The 22,700-nt window shown below is 43.0% G+C and overlaps 1 protein-coding gene across 2 annotated transcripts in view; it reads right to left on the minus strand.

The window, feature by feature from the left end:
- Positions 1–22,700, minus strand: part of LOC115128530 (trafficking protein particle complex subunit 9-like) — a 330,259-nt gene that overhangs the window by 262,172 nt on the left and 45,387 nt on the right. For both annotated transcript variants that reach the window (XM_065017786.1, XM_065017785.1), the window contains exons 13-14: positions 21,221–21,366; positions 12,867–12,952 (exon numbers count right to left, since the gene is read on the minus strand). In XM_065017786.1, the coding sequence (XP_064873858.1) occupies positions 12,867–12,952; positions 21,221–21,366 (232 nt within the window). The remainder of the gene's footprint in view (positions 1–12,866; positions 12,953–21,220; positions 21,367–22,700) is intronic.

Genomic DNA, 22,700 nt, shown 5'->3' on the forward strand with positions numbered 1-22,700 from the left:
GCCCATACAAAACCTTTTTACAACTGATTAATCGCTGTCAAATTATATGGTAACATATAAGGAAAAACTCCATGCCCCAGGGGGTAAAAATTGCCCCGCCACTCTGGGACCTATGGTGCCACCAGTCTGCTTGCAGTTGTCAGTTATCATCAGGTATGTGGATGATCAGGGCTTTATCCAGGAACATTTCTTGGGCTACTTTGATGTGTCAAGTGGGTGTTTGACTTCATGACATTTGAGATGTCCGAGTTTAACTTCATAGAGATTCTCGTTGTCCAAACCTATGATGGCGCAGCTGTAATGGAATGTATCTGCTATTTGTATTTACAGCTAAGTCCCCTCATGTTCCCTGATTAAGAGGTGATGACTACTCCACTCCACTACCAGCGTCAACTTTCTCCTGACATGAACTGAAGCCATGACGTCTCATGTGCCGCTCATCCACTGGCACATTGAATGTTTCCTCTCCAAGCACAGAGTCCCCCTATCAATTCTCTCTCATTACTGTATGTAGAGTCAATCACATACACAATCACAATATTACACATCAGTGAATTGACTCCTTGCTTGGACTAACTCATTCTTAGCTCTTTTATCTAACTGTGTAGCGTATTCTGTTATTGTTTGTCTTCCCAGTCAAATCCTGTCCTGCACAAGCCTCTGAACACCTCAACTCATGCCCTCATTCAATCACTGCTGTGATCCCTTCCCAAAACTGTAAGTAGCCCACTCATTCCCCTTTCCCATAATGTTGTACTATAAATGTCTTTATTAAATGCTTTGGGTTAAAATAATTAGTCTTTGTTGATTTTTGAAACACACTTTGTGGTCCCCGTGCGTTCCGCGCCTATATCATGAGTCTCCCAGCCTCAATTCTTCAAGTCACCAGCCACCACTGATGTATACCAGTAACATTCAACCAAGTGATACCACTTTTAGCTGTACTCATAATCTAACAACTAAGAGATCTATACAAGTTTGCTAACAACTTCATTTCCCACTCATGAAAATAACCACCTACATGCCTATCCAAGGTGAGATTGATTTGTTTATGAGAAGGGGGGGTAGGGGGTATAAACCTGTTGGCATTGGCAGCCGCTGTGAAAATGAGAGGGGGCAGTAAGTGCAGCACTTGAATTGTAAATCGATATGGAACAAAGCAGAGCTGGTACTAATGCAGGAGTCGTGTGGAGACTGAGAAGAAGGGCTGCCCAACTGCCAGCCAGGTCACCTTGGTAGCAGGCGAGACAGACGGGGAGGCAGGAAAGTGCCCTTGTGTGTGTGTGTGTGTGTGTGTGTGTGTGTGTGCGTGTGTGTGTGTGCGTGTGTGCGTGTGTGCGTGTGCGTGTGTCAGAAAGAGTTGGAAGTTGGGAGAAGCAGACAGGCAAAAGTAACTTTACATGAGGTGGATGGATTGACCTCTCTCTCCCTCCCTCCATCTATCTATCCCCTCCACCTCTCCATGGTCCCGGCATGGGGTGAGGAAGCAGCCTGCACGGGTTCAAATACTATACCATTTCTTTCAAAAACTTTAAGTCTGATTGACCTGCCTGGAGTGACAGATGGATGGGGTTTGCACTTCTGGGACTTTTCCATTGGTTCCTTTTTTTTTTTTACAATACAAAACAGACATACAAACGACAACATATAGACAGACGAACACAAACATCCACATCACTCCAGACCAGACCCACCTTACCCCCCTATTACTCTCTGCGGATTTTGTTTCTCTCCTTCCCCCACGCACTTTCAGCGTTTGACCTTGTGTTAACAATGGAGGATTGGTTGATTTACAGTTAAGTATATGTTTCTCCAGGATGATTGACGAGAAAAGTATCGTCCAACCTATCAGGTTGCAACTCCGCCCATAACTTTATAGTTTCCAGAAGGCATGGATTATTGCATCATTGTTAGTTTTACACTTAAGACATGACTGCCATTGTGCTGTAGAATTAGTTCATGTTGTCTCGTGTGATAAAGTCTATACCTTAGCTTATACTGGGTTAAGTGTACATTTGTGTTAACTGTAATTTCATGAGTTATGTTCCAGCATTCCCTCCATCTTGTGCCAGTATGAGTTCTTTTAAAGTCTTCACTCCAGTCGTTTGTATTTTTTCTCTGCAAGGTTTAGTGTAGCTTACCTGTCTTATGATAATCCTATTCGGACAAAAATGGGGTTCAGTCAAGATTGAGCTGATGTCCAAAAGATTTCAAATTCAAAATTTCTTGATATGAAACTTAAGTTGCATGTATTAGAAAAAAGTATAATAATCAAAATCGACTCAAATTTGATTGGTACAGTGGCACACACATATTGCGGGTGAACAGGAGTTCTTCCTTTAAAAGTTTTGAGCTTATGCCGCGACCATTTGTGGTAGATGGTGGCAGATTGTGGTAAACTGCGTCACTTAAATAACAGGCCATAGAAATCTGCGGCACCCCGCAAGCCGTGCTGCAGTACGCCACAACTTTTAAAAGGAAGAACCACTGCTTGTGTTCCTAGCTCTAACAGTATAGTCGTATCTAACAATTCACAGAAACACACAATCGAAAAGTAAAAGAATGGAATTAAGAGATCTATAAATAATAGTATGAGCAATGTCGGAGTGGCATTGACGAATACAGTAGAATACAGTATATACACCGGTGAAATTAGTCAAACATTATGTTCCATTATTAAATTGACCTGTGATTCCATATCTATGTACATAGGACAGCAGCCTCTAAGGTTCAGGGTTGAGTGACCGGGTGGAAGCTGGCTAGTGACAGTGACTAAGTTCAGGGCAGGGTACTGGGTGGAGGCCGCCTGGTAATGGCTATTTAACAGTCTGATGGCCTTGAGATAGAAGCTGTTTTTCAGTCTCTCAGTCCCAGTTTTGATGCATCTGTACTGACCTCACTTTCTGAATGACAGCAGGGTGAACAGGCTGTGGCTCAGGTGGTCGATGCACCTATACTGACCTCACTTTCTGAATGACAGCAGGGTGAACTGGCTGTGGCTCAGGTGGGTTATGCACTTGATTATCTTTTTGCCTTTGTGACATCGGGTGATGTAGGTGTCCTGGAGGGCAGTGTGCCCCCGCACCACCCTCTGGAGAGCCCTGCAGTTTACGGGCGGTGCAGTTGCCATACCAGGCGGTGATACAGCCCGACAGGAGGCTCTCAATGGTGCATCTGTAAAAGTGAGGGTCTTCAGCCTGTTGCGCTTTCTTCATCACACGGTCTGTGTGGGTGGACCATTTCAGATTGTCAGTGATGTGTACACAGAGGAACTTGAATCTTTTCACCTTCTCCACTGTGGTCCTGTCGATGTGAATAGGGGCGTGCTCTCTCTGCAGTCTCCTGAAATTCACGATCAGCTCTTTTGTTTTGTTGACTTTGAGTGAGAGGGCACTCACCTCCCAGGGCACTCACCTCCTCCCTGTAGGCTGTCTCATCATTGTTGGTAATCAGATCTACTACTGTTGTGTCGTATGCAAACTTGATGATTGAGTTGGAGGTGTGTTTGGCCAAGCTGTTATGGTGAACAGGGATTACGGGAGGGGGCTGAGCATTTACCCTTGTGGGGCCCCAGTGTTGAGGATCAGCGTAGAGGAGATGTTGTTTCCTACCTTCATCACCTGGGGGCGGCCCGTCAGGAAGTCCAGGACACAGTTGCACAGGGCAGGGTTCAGAGTCAGGGCCCCGAGCTTAATGATGAGCTTGGAGGGTACTATGGTGTTGAAAGCTGGGATAGGGTAGTGAGCAGTGCAATGGCATCGTCTGTGGATCTATTGGGACGGTATGCAAATTGAAGGGTGTCACGTAAGGTGGAGGTGATATGATCCTTAACTAGTCTCTAAAAGCACTTCATGTGAGTGCCACGGGGCAACAGTCATTTAGTTCAGTTACCTTTGCTTTCTTGGGTACAGGAGCAATGGTGGACATATTGAAGCAAGTGGTGAAAGCAGACTGGGATAGAGAAGATTGAATAGATCCGTAAACACTCCAGCAAGCTGGTCTGCGCATGGAGTGTTGGCGGACATGTTCAATCTCTCCCTATCCCAGTCTGCTGTCGCCACTACATTGGTCAGTCTAAAATTGTTTTTTTATTCTGTCATGGAAATATATGTATTTCCTATTGGGGGTCACGTGATGCAGCGAAGCTAGGAAGAAGCGTGACCGAGAGCTCCAGATAAATCTTAAACAAACGTATCCTATAACTTGATAACTTCACCCATACCTATTACTACACAGTAGCCAAGAGTGCTGATGTGCCTACAGGATAAAGAAAAAGGCAAGGGAAGCACCCGAAACAGACCAACAACCCTTCCTCGTTCAGTTCCTAAGGTACCAGGACAGAGAGAAAGTTCTCAGAATGTTGGCCAAACATTTCAAGGAGGAGTGATCCGACACAACGGGGAGGAGATTACATTCTTTCCCGACATGAGTCCCGGGAGGGTCAAACGCAGGAAGGAATTCAACCAGGTGGAAAGAAATAACTGACCTCCAAGAACATTCCCTTTGCGCTGCTTCAACCTTTTCTCCGCGGACTGCAAGCGACCGGCTCAGGACATGGTTGATTGGCTAGCGGACAGGGTTCGTTTCCCTGTTAGCTGGGCTGTGTCCCACTAGTCTGCCTTATTACTTGCATATATCTGGTAGGACTGCTTTGATGGATTATACTATAGCTTACTGACAGATCAATAAGGTAAGATCCAAATATCCATGTAAACAAACTAGGTTTTTACCAAAGTGACGTTGTTTTTAAGTTATTTAAAACGTCAATAAGATTTGTTAAACCTTTTCATATGGCTAAGCCAAGACGTGTTATATTTAGCTTCCTGTCAAGGTAGGTGTGTTGGGATCAGAACACCCGTTACTGTTTTTGACTTTCATCATATAAGGGTGGGTGAAGAATTCTCTATTTTTGTTCATTTACTGGGCTGGAGCTCCAGGTTCACGTTTGCCTTCATGTTAGAAATGTAATTTAGGAATAGCGATGCTGTAGCTCCACTACAGGTGGGATTTCTGCTGGGTGTGTTCAAGAACAGCATTTGGGGTGGAGGAGGGGAATTGTTTGTTTACTTTATATTACAGTAGTGTTTTGTTTACCTTATATTACAGTAGTGTTTTGTTTACTTTATATTACAGTAGTGTTTTGTTTACTTTATATTACAGTAGTGTTTTGTTTACCTTATATTACAGTAGTGTTTTGTTTACTTTATATTACAGTAGTGTTTTGTTTGCTTTATATTACAGTAGTGTTTTGTTTGCTTTATATTACAGTAGTGTTTTGTTTGCTTTATATTACAGTAGTGTTTTGTTTGCTTTATATTACAGTAGTGTTTTGTTTACCTTATATTACAGTAGTGTTTTGTTTGCTTTATATTACAGTAGTGTTTTGTTTACCTTATATTACAGTAGTGTTTTGTTTACCTTATATTACAGTAGTGTTTTGTTTACCTTATATTACAGTAGTGTTTTGTTTACTTTATATTACAGTAGTGTTTTGTTTACCTTATATTACAGTAGTGTTTTGTTTACTTTATATTACAGTAGTGTTTTGTTTACTTTATATTACAGTAGTGTTTTGAGAGAGACCTTCCCTTTATAATATGTGTTTAACTACAAGCTTCTCAGGAAATAGGCAATAGAATATCCCACACCTTTATTGGACATACCCCTGACATTTACATTTATGTAAATGGTTGAACAATATGGCTAAGATTGTAAATCAAACATCATTGAACGGACCTGTTAAACGAAAACGAGTGCTATGTACTTGAAAAAGCTGAAGACTGACGTTGTGTTCATACAAGAAACACATCTAACAGGGGCAGAATATAAAAGGTTAGAGGGAATGGGTAGGACAGGTCTTTGCCTCTTTATATAACACAAAGACACCAGGAGTAGCTGTGTTGATTAATAAGAATTGACCCTTCTGTGTGACAAAACAATTATTGAACCACTGGGATCTGGGATATTATGTAGTGGCCAATGGCAGAATGTATTCTGAAAGTTGGACCTTTGTTTAATGTATATGCACCTAATTATGATTATCATAATTTTATTCAAGATATATTCCTCAAGGTAACGGAATTTCAGGTAACACTCTTAGTTGGGGGCGACTTTAATTAGTCTGGATCCGATTCTGGATAGATCCTCAACTAAAGCAACCTCATTGACTAAGTCAGACAAACGCAATCTATCATTTATGAAAGACGTACATTTGAAAGACACAAATTTGAAAGACACATGGAAACAGCTCCACCCACAAGATAGGGATTACTCATTCTACTCCTGCCCGCAGGAAACCCGTTGTGGAAACGGAGTATTTATCCAGAACTATATCTCAGATATTCTCCCCTCACACTTTCTGTTTGGATGCCGGATGGAGTTCAAGGGACAGCGCCTAAACCCAACTCTTTTGAAAGAGGCAGAATTTTGTCCAAATAAAAATGTTCTGTGAAACAAACTGTCCGTCCTCTCCCAAAAGTTTTGTACTCTGTATACACTACCGGTCAAAAGTGTTAGAAACCCTTGAATGAGTAGGTGTTTTCTTTATTTTTACTGTTTTCTACATTGTAGAATATTAGTGAAGACATCGAAACTATGAAATAACACATGGAATCATGTAGTAACCAAAGGTCTCAAAAAGAACACCAAAAATCTGTCTCTAAAGACACATACCACTCATTGCTGAATAAAAACACTGAAATACCCTAAGTACAAAACTGAAAAGGCTATTCTTATAACTAGGCAAAGGGAGAAAACAAAGTCTTGGCCTGGCAGATAAAAGCTGAGGAGAATTCGAGAACCATCAACTGTATTGAAACACAGAAAGGTCAAGTATCTCACAACCCATTAGAGATGAATTATTATTTTAAACAATACTATTTGAAGTTATACACTTCTGATGGAATGGAACCAGCAATGATAGACACATTTCAGTCAACTACTGAACTACCACACCTCACACAGGAAGACCAAAACAAACTAGATTGCCCCTTTACTAAAAACAGAAATGGAAAAGGAAATATCCTCTCTACAATCTGGCAAATCACCAGGAGAAGATGGCTTTCCCCCAGAGTAATATATATATATATATATATATATAAAATTGTTCATTTTTTTGTATTTTCAACCTTGTTTTTTCTCCCCAATTTCATGGTATCCAAATTGGTAGTAATTACAGTCTTGTCTCATCACTGCAACTCCCGTATGGACTCGGGATCCCTCTGAAAACTACAGACGCTGTTGGGTTCATACAGCTCCATATCAGGTTGCAAAGTCAACATGGACAAAAGTGAAATACTTCCACTTTGACTACAGCATCTGTGAACGAACAGGTCCCTTCAGATGGTCGACACAGGGGTTCAAATATCTAGGAATCACAGTTGATAATGACTTAAGACATTTGTACAAGCTTAACTACTCTGTCTTGGTTCAGAAGGCGGTGGACAACTTGAATAGATGGAGAGATCTGCCTCTTACAGTATTTGGGCGAATTAGCTGTTTTAAAGATCAACGTTTTGCCTAAGATGATGTACCTATATCAATCTTTACACATATCCCTGCCTGAGAGTTTCTTTAAGTTCCTTAACAAGAACATAAGGGATGACGGTCTAGGAGGTCTCCGCCTACCAAATGTCAAGATGTATTACTGGGCAGGGCAAATTAGATTCATTTCCATCTCAATTGAAACTGAACCAGCCCTTTCTTGGACTCAGATGGAAATGTTTGCTCTTAATGAAGAGGTTGGGAGTAATAGTATCTACAAGTGGAACCCCAAGACTATATCAACAAAAATGAGCAATCCCTGTACCATCAATTTAGTAAGATCTTGGTATGAAATTCGTAAGTTATTTGGTTTGAAACAAGACGTGACACCTAAAACACCCCTGTGGCAAAACAGACTCCTGCCCCAAATGTTGAACAGTGGCATGAGATGGGGATAAGGCATGTAGAACACTGTTATAGAGATGGGGATAAGGCATGTAGAACACTGTTATAGAGATGGGGATAAGGCATGTAGAACACTGTTATAGAGATGGGGATAAGGCATGTAGAACACTGTTATAGAGATGGGGATAAGGCATGTAGAACACTGTTATAGAGAAGGGGATAAGGCATGTAGAACACTGTTATAGAGATGGGGATAAGGCATGTAGAACACTGTTATAGAGAAGGGGATAAGGCATGTAGAACACTGTTATAGAGATGGGGATAAGGCATGTAGAACACTGTTATAGAGAAGGGGATAAGGCATGTAGAACACTGTTATAGAGATGGGGATAAGGCATGTAGAACACTGTTATAGAGAAGGGGATAAGGCATGTAGAACACTGTTATAGAGAAGGGGATAAGGCATGTAGAACACTGTTATAGAGATGGGGATAAGGCATGTAGAACACTGTTATAGAGATGGGGATATGGCATGTAGAACACTGTTATAGAGATGGGGATAAGGCATGTAGAACACTGTTATAGAGATGGGGATATGGCATGTAGAACACTGTTATAGAGAAGGGGATAAGGCATGTAGAACACTGTTATAGAGAAGGGGATAAGGCATGTAGAACACTGTTATAGAGAAGGGGATAAGGCATGTAGAACACTGTTATAGAGAAGGGGATAAGGCATGTAGAACACTGTTATAGAGATGGGGATATGGCATGTAGAACACTGTTATAGAGAAGGGGATAAGGCATGTAGAACACTGTTATAGAGAAGGGGATAAGGCATGTAGAACACTGTTATAGAGAAGGGGATAAGGCATGTAGAACACTGTTATAGAGAAGGGGATAAGGCATGTAGAACACTGTTATAGAGATGGGGATAAGGCATGTAGAACACTGTTATAGAGATGGGGATAAGGCATGTAGAACACTGTTATAGAGATGGGGATAAGGCATGTAGAACACTGTTATAGAGATGGGGATAAGGCATGTAGAACACTGTTATAGAGATGGGGATAAGGCATGTAGAACACTGTTATAGAGAAGGGGATAAGGCATGTAGAACACTGTTATAGAGATGGGGATATGGCATGTAGAACACTGTTATAGAGATGGGGATAAGGCATGTAGAACACTGTTATAGAGATGGGGATAAGGCATGTAGAACACTGTTATAGAGAAGGGGATAAGGCATGTAGAACACTGTTATAGAGAAGGGGTACTTATGACAAATATCACTTGTGCAATAATCAGTTATTTTCTTATTTACAGGGAAGAAACGTTCTCAGAAACACTCTTGATAGAGAGTGATACATCTCCAAGTATTGAACACCATGACAACCATGACTCATATAGATGTATATCCAGAGTGGACTCGTTGCCAATGCAACAACGCCCAAAACCAGATGTACATAAGTCAACAGAGCGACGGGATTCTGATTTGAATATTTGAATTGATGAGGGTCTCTGGTCGGACCTATGCCAAGATAGTGTCAGCAACCATCAACTCTAGACACAGACTTCTACATTACAACTTCCTCCACCTACTCTGACACCTCAAGAGGTTACATAGACATCACCCTGAAATATCAGAAATGGGGTTCTCGATGTGAAACAACAGAAGGCACTTTTATGAATTTTTGTCATTGTACTCGTCAGTGTACTAAATGACAAGCCTTCTGGCATGATGTTTGTGACTCTGACCTTTATTATGGAGGTGCCTTTCCCACTTGGCGCTGAAATATGCCTTCTGGGTAACTTCCCAAATGAGGAATAACTTCAACATCAAATGTACAGAAATCACCCTGCAAGAAAATGTGTTGCATTGAAAGGGAAATCAGATTCTCCTCTCCCAAGTACAAGACGGCTCTCTGAAATGAATAAGTGTAGTCGTATGGAAAAGATGACCCTTCCTTTAAGAAATCAACTAAATAAATCCACTACTTGGTGAAAATATGGCAACCCTCCCTGGACGATAAGTAAATACTTCCATTGGGGTTGGTAGGTGTGAGCTTGTAGATCGATGTAGCTGTCGTCTCTCTGTAATGTACTGTTTCTAATGCTTTGTGTCTATGTTGGGATCGCTTGTCATTTGTCTTATTTAAGTCATTATTAGTATTATTACTATTGTAATGTATTTATTATTTGTCAATGTTTTAATAGATCATTTATTTTGGCGGGTAGGGAGGGTTGAATTACCTTTTCTTGTAGTATCTACTCTTGCTGTATTGTATTGTTCTGTTGAATAATTGAAATAAAATTACACAAAAAAAATGTATTTCTTATTAATAAGTTATTTACAGTTTATATATCTTAAGTTGCCCATGGAGACTAATTTATGTGTTCATTCTGAAAATTGTGTCAACTCACTACACAAGTAAAAGCCCTGGAATTGTGTCAACTCACTACACAAGTAAAAGCCCTGGAATTGTGTCAACTCACTACACAAGTAAAAGCCCTGGAATTGTGTCAACTCACTACACAAGTAAAAGCCCTGGAATTGTGTCAACTCACTACACAAGTAAAGCCCTGGAATTGTGTCAACTCACTACACAAGTAAAAGCCCTGGAATTGTGTCAACTCACTACACAAGTAAAAGCCCTGGAATTGTGTCAACTCACTACACAAGTAAAAGCCCTGGAATTGTGTCAACTCACTACACAAGTAAAAGCCCTGGAATTGTGTCAACTCACTACACAAGTAAAAGCCCTGGAATTGTGTCAACTCACTACACAAGTAAAAGCCCTGGAATTGTGTCAACTCACTACACAAGTAAAAGCCCTGGAATTGTGTCAACTCACTACACAAGTAAAAGCCCTGGAATTGTGTCAACTCACTACACAAGTAAAAGCCCTGGAATTGTGTCAACTCACTACACAAGTAAAAGCCCTGGAATTGTGTCAACTCACTATACAAGTAAAAGCCCTGGAATTGTGTCAACTCACTATACAAGTCTGGAAGGTTAAAACTCCCCTCAGACATATGAAGATGTGAAACTTTCCTTTATAGTCTATTCATTTGCCCATAGAAAGTATGTTATGACATTGAACTATAAGTCACAAGTAAAAGCCCTGGGTGGAGAGTTGATATTCCGTTGGCTCCATTGTGCCAAGAATCCTCAAATCAAGTGCAGCTAAAGTACTGAAAGGAAAACATACTGTGTGAACTCAGGTCAGGTCATGATGAACATCATTTTGTGTTTAAGCCAGGTCACCCTGCATGACAGCTGGACTGTACCACCTAAAGCGACCAGCTGCCATGGAAGTAGAACAGGAGGGGGTCTCGGTCTCCTTCTGTACCTCCATCTATCCATCCGCAGGTGGTGAGTCAGTGGCTAATGATGTGTGTGTGTGTGTGTGTGTCTCTTCACTGGCTAAGTGACAGTTCTAGGACCCCCTCAACAGCAAAGAAAGTAATAATTCCTGATCGCCGTTTGACCATCCACTCTCCCGCCACTCCAAAACACGTGTTTTAAACACACACAAATGATTAGTTCTGCTCCGACACGCCACAGATTGAGAATTACTCAGACCCATCCAGGTGCATACAGCAACACCTCGGACATGACAGACCCTGGGGCTCCTGTCATTGTGCACAGTCAAGACATTACACACACACACACACACACACACACACACCCCCTTCCATGGCTATTTGCGCTCTAGTGTCCAATTAAAGGCTGCATCAGTTCCAGCAGACGGCACACAGCGAGCAGCGCCTCGTGAAGTTATAGTACGGCTGTGTGTGTGTGTGCATGCGTGCGTGCTGACAGACCGAGTCAGATGATTGTTGTGCATCTCAAATGCCGTCTGTGCCACATCAGTGCTTCCGTAAAGAAACACTTCCAACGAGAAGCAAAGAGGTTCGATTCAACAATCAAAGGAATCTCTGATCCTGAGAGAGCCTGAACCTTTACAGATATCAAGAAAGACTATTCAAGTGTGTGAGACTGAGTGCATCCGTGACAGAGAGACAGAGAATAAGAAACAATACCAATGGAGTGATAGATTGCGCTGGAGAAGAGGGTGGTATAGCTGTAAAATCCTTTAAAAAAGTTCTTGATGGAATCGCTGAGGACTAAAAAGGCTGCGATCATTAAGCAGCTCCGCCATTTCCTGGTTGCTAAAATTCTAATAGTTTAGAATTCTAATTCTAAAAAATCTAATTCTAAATTTCAGTTTATGTGACAAAACAAGCAAGTTTAGTGCAGAGAATCATTTTATCATCTAAACCGCTGTGAAATATATTTTCCATTAGCAAAAATATTGTATTTTCAGCTGTTTGAAACTGTTTGGAAATTAAGAACGGGAAGATTTGAAATGGCGCACATAAAACAGATCTACCACTTCTTAGACTTGCTTTCAATAAGAATGACAGCTCTATAACACACATTTCTATGTGAATATGGTCGGGTCGGCCAAAAAGTTACATATTGTTTCTTAAAGCAATATGTTTACACTTGTCTCCCTTTCTGATGGCAATGGGCCTTTTTAAGAGTTGACTAACATGGAGAGGAGAGTGAAAGGGTATTTCCTCTCACTTACCTTACTATTAGAGAAGCACTCTACACTGACAGTGAGGATAGCTAGCATGAGAACTATAAACCGTAATAGCACCACATGGGTTCAAGCGTCCTACATTGTTCCAGTGCGCTTAGTGTCAGGGGAGAAGGATGGCTCAGTTTGTTCTGGCCCAGTCCTGTACCATCATGACTGCATTAAAAGTGTCAGAACAGGGCTTTTAGCTAGACTTTAATGAGGTCATCAAAGATAACTACAAGACATTATCACAGTTGAATGGCTTGCCCCTAATGTAATGTGATGAGGAAAGTTTACCCCCCCCGAGAGGCCATATGACAACATCTTCTCAGGGACTTTCACTAAGTCATTGTGTGGTTGTAGCATCCAGAAGTAATGCTTCACTCACCATGTGCTCCACACGGAGTTCAAAGGGCATGGGGTTGTAGACCATCAGCTGGACCTCACACACTTCTCCCTGGACCCACTGGAACTCTGAGGAGGTAGAACAATGCATCCGAGTGAATCTCAGACCAGGAGAAGCTGATGCGTTACATATCTGCGCCGCAAGGGTGTATAAAATGTACATGGAACACACAGACAAATATGAGTACAAGTATGTGGGTGTGGCCTAGGTTGGTCCAGAGGTCTAAGCCCCAGCATACGGCACACGTTTATGGTGTCAACACACAGTATGTTCGATCGGGCCGACTGACCTTTCCCCAATGTCATCCCCTCTCTGTCTGTTCATTAGAGTCAGAAAATAGCTTACAAATATATAATTGTGTGTGTATGTGAGTAATAATATGTGAATGTGATTCAGGGATGTGTAAATAATGTGGAAGGATAAATAGGATTGTTAAGTCTATAGCTTTATTTACAAGATGCCAGAGTATTTCCATTGCAATTAAAAACATTGTTTGATTAAAATAATGACCCCATGCTGCCTCAAGCACAGACAGACAAGTTAATCATTTCTGACTTTAATAAAGCAAATAAACCGGAAATATATATTTTTTTGTATAGATTGTTTGGTTGGCTCTCTGCAAATATGTAAATTCCGTTTCGTATTCCATTAGCCCGTGCAGAAACAGTTGATTTGAGCCAACTAAAAACCAATTACATTCAAGTGTTGTCGGTGAGAGCTGCTCAGGAAAATGTAAAGGATCTGTTTCAGGGTCAGTTCAGTTGACAGAATGAGAGGCAACCAAGTTCATCCTCTAATGACCACCGGATTATATTACTATTAGTAGACTTAAGAGATCATTAAAGCAAAGCACGTGCAGTGTTTCCCCTAAGATTTTTTTTGTTCAGCAGTGGTGGCAAGGGTAGTGGGTTCATTGCTACTAGCGTTAGAGCAATGACATGCTAGCTGTTCCCACAGACTTCCAGTCATTGGGCCAATGACAATCCATTTAAAAGCGCGTCTCGGCAGAATTGTTTTTTTCAGCATTTGCAACAATTGAATATAGTGGATTCGCTGACGTGCTACATGATTATTTGTAATGTACGCATTTATCTTTCTATTCCTTACAAATGGCCAACATTAATCATTTTAGTCTCTAGCCAGTGCTTATCATGACCTCCTGTGGTTCACACTAACATTAAACAGGATTGTGCTATTAGAAAGTAGCTTGACAGACTGTATAATGAGATACAAGAGGTTTTCCATTCAGCAGATCATTCACTAGCCTGTCAGGGGAGACAGAGCAGAAGTGTTATTAGGCAGTGGAGGAAGTTATCATATGAAGGGGATTCTGAAATGGAGACTATAATGACACAGGTGGGAAACAGCTCTTTTACCAAACACATTACAGTCTTCCATCTCCGTTTCGACAGTCCAATCTCTAAAACGCAGCGAACGGTCTCACTAGAGGGCCTGGCTGAGCCTAAGCCACGGACAAAACGCACACGCTCGCACACACACACACACTTCCATCTCCATTCTCTGAGCCCAGGACCTGGTGGGTTAATAGGGTTTATGGAGAGTAAAGTAAACTACCGGGGTGCACCTTGGGAAATTAAAACTTTAGTCCGAAGCAAAAAGCAGGAGAAGCAGGGAGAAGGGTGTCTATATAATATAAATGGTCAAATGAGCCTTTCTCACAACCTTAGGTCTGCCTCTCAGGTGTCCTCCTCACAGAGCCAATTCCATGTGAAATATGCCTCTGAAAGAGCTGAGGAGAGCTGAGCTGCAACCTTCTCCTCGTGTCCCAAATGGCACCCTACTTCCTTTACATGCACTTCTTCCCTAATCCCCTGGTCAAAGGTAGTGCAATATAAAAAGGGAACACGGTGGCGTTTGGGACACAACCTAGCCTCCTAGCCTCCCTCCGTACCTCGAGGCTCCTGGCCATTCATTCATTCCAGATTAAAGAGAGAGCAGGAAGGTTCAGCACTTCAGAACCTCAGGGTGAATATTAATCATGTGGTGGAGTGTTGCTAGCCTGAGTACCAGTCTCATTAGTTGACAATCCACTCCTTGTCATTGCCAAAGAGGATGGAGCGAACCGAACAGAAAAGAGAGGAGGCTCTGCAGATGTTGGTTCTACTGAATGCTGACCTAGAGCTCTCAGTAATATGCTGTGTTGAATTATGCATCAACGCACTAGCCGACTGGCCTGGGCAAAGGAGCATAAAACATACATGTGAAATAGAGTAGGCCTGTAGTGTCGTAGGACAGTGATATATTCACAACTATTTATACAGTGTGGGTCACACAGAGGGACTAACTACACGACCTGGAAGGATGTTGCTGCCTGTACTGTCTCTTTGATATCAAACAGTACAACTACTCACACTCTACTAAGACTTCATTGCTTTTCACTCACACTATCAAAGACTCAGCACCTGTAAGAAGCTGGCTGGGTATGTTGAGGCCAGGGTCAGAGTCATTACAATTCAGTCAATTCAGACAGAAAGAAAGACTGAACACTTTATTTTTCAATGTATTTTTTTAACCTTTATTTAACTAGGTGGCAGAATGACAGATTTGTACCAACTCAGATTTGTACCAACTCCTACTAGAGTAATGATTACCAAAGGCAGTACAACTCCTACTAGAGTAATGATTACCAAAGGCAGTACAACTCCTACTAGAGTAATGATTACCAAAGTGCTGATGAAACCGTGTGTAAACGGTTAGCCGGTTGTGTTTAGGACAATAGCAGAGCAGAGGATTGAGAGGACGGATCCATATGCACACACACACACACACACACACACACACGGAACTACGTTATTGCTGGGTCGTGCTGAGAAAGGAGGGACAGTGCATTACAGAAGGTGAACACACACATGCAGGCACACACACAGTGGGTCAGTGCGTTAGCAAGGTGGGCAAACAAACACTAACAGTTGCCCTGATTCTGACAGTCTAATCGCCCTCACACACACACAAAATAAATGTTCAGTCGATTCACCTCCTCAGGACCACATTCATACAGTGATGGATCACAGTGAGTGAATCTAGCACACTGGCCTGCTATGGATGTAATGCTGTATCTATCAATGCCTGCGGGTGTTGGCTGACTCATCACTACTCGTTCAGTTTCCTGGTGAAATCAAACACTGTCTCATCAAACCTACAGTAAATATTTACTAGTAGAGTAAGCCTGTTGGCGTGGTTTGAAAAGAGACCATTGTTCTGCAGTGGAAGGCAAACCTGAGTTCAACCTGCTGGTGTCAATGCCTCATCACATCGTATCCCGGAGCAGAGTGAAGGCTTTAGTGCTCTCATGTGAGGAGCAAAACCATGCCGTTAGATAAAATAGGACTGTTACCGAAGGATAGCACAGGCTTTATATACAGTCATTTCAGTACAGCTACTGAGCTCCATAGATACAACAGAATGCAGCTACAGATTCCTGTAGTGACACAAGAAAAATGATTCAAATTATGTAAAACTAATAGAGGAATAAACATCTAAGATTTGAGATTTGTGAGTTTCATAAAAAGTCCCTCCCTCCCCGCTCCCCCAACCCCTTGCTCCCTCCCTCCATTACCCCCCCCGCTCCCTCTCCCTCCATTACCCTTCCGCTCCCTCCATTACCAGCCCGCTCCCCCCATTAACCTCACGCTCCCTCCTTACCCTCCATTACCCTCACTCTTTCTACATTACCCTCCATTACCTCCCGCTCCCTCCATTACCCTTCCGCTCCCTCCATTAACCTCACGCTCCCTCTCCCTCCATTAACCGCACGCTCCCTCCATTACCCTCACTCTCCCATACATTACCCTCCCGCTTTCTCCATTACCCTCCCGCTTTCTCCATTACCCTCCCGCTTTCTCCATCACTCCATTACCCTCACGCTCCCGCTCCCTCCATTACCCATCCCGCTCCCTCCATTACCCTCCCGCTCCCTCCATTACCCTCCCGCTCCCTCCATTACCCTCCATTACCCTCCCGCTCCCTCCATTAACCTCCCGCTCACTCCATTACCCTCCCTCTCCCTGCATTAACCTCCCGCTCACTCCATTACCCTCCCTCTCCCTCCATTACCCTCCCGCTCCCTCACTCGCTCCGTCTCGGTGTCTGTCCCTCTGACCCTAACCCCAAACTCCCAACCTAACCCTTACCCCTAACCTAAAAATGCCTTTTCCTTTTAGGGACCGGCAAAATGTTCCCATTTTTCAGACTTTTCTTTGTTTTACTATCCTTGTGAGAACTTCTGGTCCCCACAAGGATAGTAAAACCAAACACACACACGTATCTCTTTGTATGCGTATATACTGCGGAAACGGATAGAGGCATAAACATAATGGATACAGGGAGACTTAGAAGTTCTTAAAACGGAGTCTCAGAGCAATTATGTGCAAAACAATCTCCCTGTTCCAGAAATCCTCTGTTTTATGGCTCAGCAGCAATCTGCTTTATAGAACATCATATAAACAGGACGGCACAGCTAGGAAATACACACAGATATTACTCTGTGCTGGAGGTGCGCGCGCACACACACACACACACAGCAGAATGACTTAATGACTTTCATTCCCCGTCAGAGAGCGAGGGAGAGACGAGGGAGTGGCTGCATTAACCGTTGTATGGATGGCGGGGAAACAGGGCGTGGCAGCGTTGGCATATCGTAGTAATCAAAAGGAAACCACTCATGGAGTGCGATACAGCACATTCCACTGAGCACCAAGCATCAACCAGCTCACTCCAAAAGTAGCTTTCTGACTAGTTCATTGATAGTAAATTAGCCCAGTTTTTAGGACAACTCTGAGCTTTATAAGTACATGAAGTGGCTGCGTGACCTGTATTTACTCTGCCGACCAGGACGGCTTTCCCCCCTTTCAAAACCTCTTAACATTCTGTGCATGTGTTGTTTTGCTCCAGTGTAATATCCCTGTAGACAGGGCATGTTAAAGAAAAACGTTTTAGTTAGAAGGCTACAAAAACACTGAGGTTTTTTCCCTAAAAATGTCCTGGCCTCCGGCAGTATTAACATATATGCGTCCGTCTGGTCTCTGGTGACAGACTTTTTAACGTAAATGTTAATGTCTGTCTGCCGGCTCCACTTGATTTGATTCTGGGCTCTGAGATAAATGGCAGTGAAATTCATGAGGGAGACTGATGAGACCAAGGCTGTGGGAACCTCTACGGCCCTGAAAGGTTGGATTCTCAGCTAATCCAGACAGCTATGATGCATTATAATACAGTCTATCCAAAATCAAACTGCAGAAAACAAAAGTTAACGTTGTTTAATTTTCTGCAACGAAGCAAAACTGAAAACTAAAATAGGAATTGATTTGTTAGAAAGGAAACCAAACTCATGTTGTGTCAGCAGATTATTCTATAATAATAAATCAGGGTGGAGGGAGGGAGGGCAGGGCCCTGCAGGTGAGCAGGGTGGTATTGATCGGTTCAGTGTTCCTTATTAGAAGCGGTAGCAACAGAGATAGCGCCCTTCCCAGCGTGAAGGAACATGCCTTCAGACTCAGAGGTACGTGCCCGAATCAACGACAACGTACAGAGGATATTCCTTGACTCAATTCGTCAAGCTCCACATCGTACTCCAGTCTCTGGATTTAATGAGCTTAAGAATGACATTTTGACAACTTGTATCTGGCCCTCGCAAAATTAGAGACTTCTCGGTCTCAAAACCACGCCTACACAACTAACCTAACACCACACAACATCACACAAACATCTCTAGACATTGCTGCTCCAATATTCAGCCAAATGTTGAGTGTGTTCCATGTCTGAGATCACATAAAACACTAAAACCGATGTACCGGTGACAGTATGAAACAACAGGAAGAGTGACTCATATCATAGCCTAGGGATGTGTTCCCTTCCTTGGGCCCATTTGTTTGGGAATTCATTACAGAAGAGTATTCATTCAAAATTGGGGGCCTGTTAAGATAATACTCCTCGTTTACAAGGGCAGTCTGACAGGAGAGTGGGCACGATAACACACGGACACACAAACACCCTGAAGGGAGGAGTAGTAGGCAGGAAGCCACAATTAAATCAAACCAATGAATTTTAGATAACACTGAAAGCACTTTATCCATCAAATAGATATTTAAATGTATTTGCTATTGTTTGTTTGTTCTCCGGTGGTGACTGTCAATCCTGTTAGTCTGGGAGCAGAGATATTACCCTGATAAATCAGCTGTGGAAGGAGACAACGCTATCCTACAACTCAGTGTCCCCGATGTTTAATGATACACTGTTCAATATAGGCTGCATGACGAAAGAACAGGCCGTTGGGAAAGTAATAAGGAAGGACCAAACAGTGGTGTAAAGTACTATGGTAGTACTTGAAGGAACATCTACTTAAGTAGTACTTTAAAGTAGTTTTACTTAAGTAGTACTTTAAAGTAGTTTTACTGAAGTAGTTTTTGGGGGGCATCTGGTACTTTACTATTTATATTTTTGACAACTTTCACTTCACTACATTCCTTAAGAAAATATTGTACTTTTTACTCTTATACATTTTCCTTGACACCCAAAAGTACTTGTTACATTTGAATGCTTAGCAGGACAGGAAAGTAGTCAAATTCACACAGTTATCAAGAGTACATCCATGGTCATCCCTACTGCCTCTGATCTGGCGAACTCACTAAACACAAATGGTTTGTTTGTAAATGATGTCTGAGTGTTGGACTGTGCCCCTGGCATTACATAACTTCTTTTTTTTTTAATGGTGCCATCTGGTTTGCTTAATGAGGAATTTGAAATGATTTATACTTTTACTTTTGATACTTAAGTATATTTTAAATCAAATAGTTTTAGACTTTTACTCGAGAATCATTTTACTGGGTGACTTTTACTTGAGTCATTTTCTATTAAGGCATCTTTACTTTTACTCAAGTATGATAGTTGGGGACTTTTTCCACCACTGCTGCCAAATGATTGCACCTAAAAGATGAGGCCTCAGACTCCAGCACAGTATCTGAGTACAGATGACATCGCACCAAGACAGGACATAGCTATACTCAAAAGGAAGATTACAACGAACGAACAGTGAATAGGGAAAGATGGAATGGATTTCAGGTACATTGAAAAAATTAAATAACACTTCTAACAACAGCCATTGTGCTGAGTCCATCTGATCTGATTTGGCACTGTAACAGAGAGAGAGAGTTCACTCCTTGGACTCTATAAGAAGCCAGAGTGGAACTCATCCTGATGTGTCACAATCACGAGCCATGTGTCACAATCATGAGAATGTCTGCCAAAACTGGAGGAGTTTAAGAACCAGCCCCCCAAACCAAAAAATGGAAACAAGTCAGAGAGAGCAGAGAGAGAGAGAGGGAGCAGAGAGAGGGAGCAGAGAGAGAGAGGGAGCAGAGAGAGGGAGCAGAGAGAGAGAGAGGGAGCAGAGAGAGGGAGCAGAGAGAGAGAGGGAGCAGAGCGAGAGGGAGCAGAGCGAGAGAGAGAGAAGCAGAGAGAGCAGAGCGAGAGCAGAGAGAGAGAGAGAGGGAGCAGAGAGAGAGGGAGCAGAGAGAGAGGGAGCAGAGAGAGAGGGAGCAGAGAGAGAGGGAGCAGAGAGAGAGAGAGAGGGAGCAGAGAGAGAGGGAGCAGAGCGAGAGAGAGAGAGCAGAGCGAGAGAGAGAGAGCAGAGAGAGAGAGAGAGAGCAGAGAGAGAGAGAGAGAGCAGAGAGAGAGAGAGGGAGCAGAGAGAGAGAGAGGGAGCAGAGAGAGAGGGAGCAGAGAGAGAGGAGGGAGAGAGAGAGAGAGAGCAGAGAGAGAGAGAGAGAAGCAGAGAGAGAGAGAGAGAGAGAGAGAGAGAGAGAGAAGCAGAGAGAGAGAGAGAGAAGCAGAGAGAGAGAGAGAGAAGCAGAGAGAGAGAGAGCAGAGAGAGAGAGAGAGAGCAGAGAGAGAGAGAAGCAGAGAGAGAGAGAAGCAGAGAGAGAGAGAGAAGCAGAGAGAGAGGGAGAGAACAGAGAGAGAGAGAGAGAGAGAGAGAGAGAGAGAGAGAGAGAGAGAGAGAGAGAGAGAGAGAGAGAGCAGAGATAGAGAGAGAGCAGAGAGAGAGAGAGCAGAGAGAGAGAGAGAGCAGAGAGAGAGAGAGAGCAGAGAGAGAGAGCAGAGAGAGAGAGAGCAGAGAGAGAGAGCAGAGAGAGAGAGAGAGAGAGAAGAGAAATGCAAGGAGCTCCTGGTTTAATTATGGAATTAGTCAAGCGTGTATAGAGGATGAATTTCCTCCATCACGTTAGTTATAGATGTTTTACAATGAAAATATTAACAGGCCTAAAACTGTTTTACTTTGACACGGCAACTTCAGAAGGTGTGTGTGTGCGTGTGCCCACCTATCTTCTTATTGCGCTCCTCTCCTCTGGTGTGCATGATGATGGGAGAGTAGATGAAGGGACTCTTGGTGGACATGTTGTTTTCCAGGAGGCCTTTCTGTTTGTGGGGGCGCAGGCTGACGGGCAGATCCAGCAGCTTTACTGATCTGTAGGAGGGGAGAACCAATTCATCACTCAAATGTGTTTTATAAAGCCCTTTTCACATGAGCAGAGGTCACAACGTGCTGTACAGATACCCAGCCTATCCTAAACAGCAAGCAATGCAGAAGCACAGTGGCTAGGAAAAACTCCCTAGAATGGCAGGAACCTACTAAGAAAACCTAGAGAGAAACTGGGCTCTGATGGGTGGCCAGTCCTCTTCCGGCTGTGCTGGGTGGAGATTTAAGAGTACATGTGGCCATTAAGGTCAAGACGTTTGTCAAGGGACGGGAGATGGAGGCCGAGACAAAGATAAACGGTTTTATCTCAACATGTCCCTTAAAGGACCAGAGAGAGAAAATTAGATGGATTTTGGCATGGTGACCTGAGCCAATCTCTCACACACACACCTCTGCCAATCATATGGTGAATTTCATCCTGAGATTCTTAGCCCAGGCCATTTAATGAGCAAAGCATTCTGGGGGTGTGAATTGGAGCTAGTGGACACAGCACTTAACCCCTCTCTGAGAAGCCAGGCATTCCTCTATCTGTACAGAATGTCCTCCATCTCTCCTGGCTCTACTAATGGCCCTGCCACCACAGAAAGAGGGGGAGATGGATACAGAGAAGATAGAAAACAGAGAGAAAAAGTGAATATAAAGATGGACAGCATTCTGAGTGGTGTTTTGAGTGAACAGTACGTACGTACTGTAACCTAAACACTAAGCTGCCTTTTAAAAGTCCACAATACTATTTTCCTGGCTAAATGAAATAATTAACTTAAATTGCATCAATAAAAAATGGCCAACTCAAACAGAAACAACTCTTCAGCTCTTTTCAACAGCCAAGCATGGACCACTAAACATGGTGCTGCAAAAACCAGAGCCCCAGACTAGCCAACCCAGGCCTAATATTCAACAGAGCCCCAGACTAGCCAACCCAGGCCTAATATTCAACAGAGCCCCAGACTAGCCAACCCAGGCCTAATATTCAACAGAGCCCCAAGACTAGCCAACCCAGGCCTAATATTCAACAGAGCCCCAGACTAGCCAACCCAGGGCTAATATTCAACAGAGCCCCAGACTAGCCAACCCAGGCCTAATATTCAACAGAGCCCCAGACTAGCCAACCCAGGCCTAATATTCAACAGAGCCCCAGACTAGCCAACCCAGGCCTAATATTCAACAGAGCCCCAGACTAGCCAACCCAGGCCTAATATTCAACAGAGCCCCAGTCTAGCCAACCCAGGCCTAATATTCAACAGAGCCCCAGTCTAGCCAACCCAGGCCTAATATTCAACAGAGCCTCAGTCTAGCCAACCCAGGCCTATTTAATAGTGGTG

The sequence above is a fragment of the Oncorhynchus nerka genome, linkage group LG4, assembly GCF_034236695.1.
Source record: "Oncorhynchus nerka isolate Pitt River linkage group LG4, Oner_Uvic_2.0, whole genome shotgun sequence".
NCBI lineage: Eukaryota > Metazoa > Chordata > Actinopteri > Salmoniformes > Salmonidae > Oncorhynchus > Oncorhynchus nerka.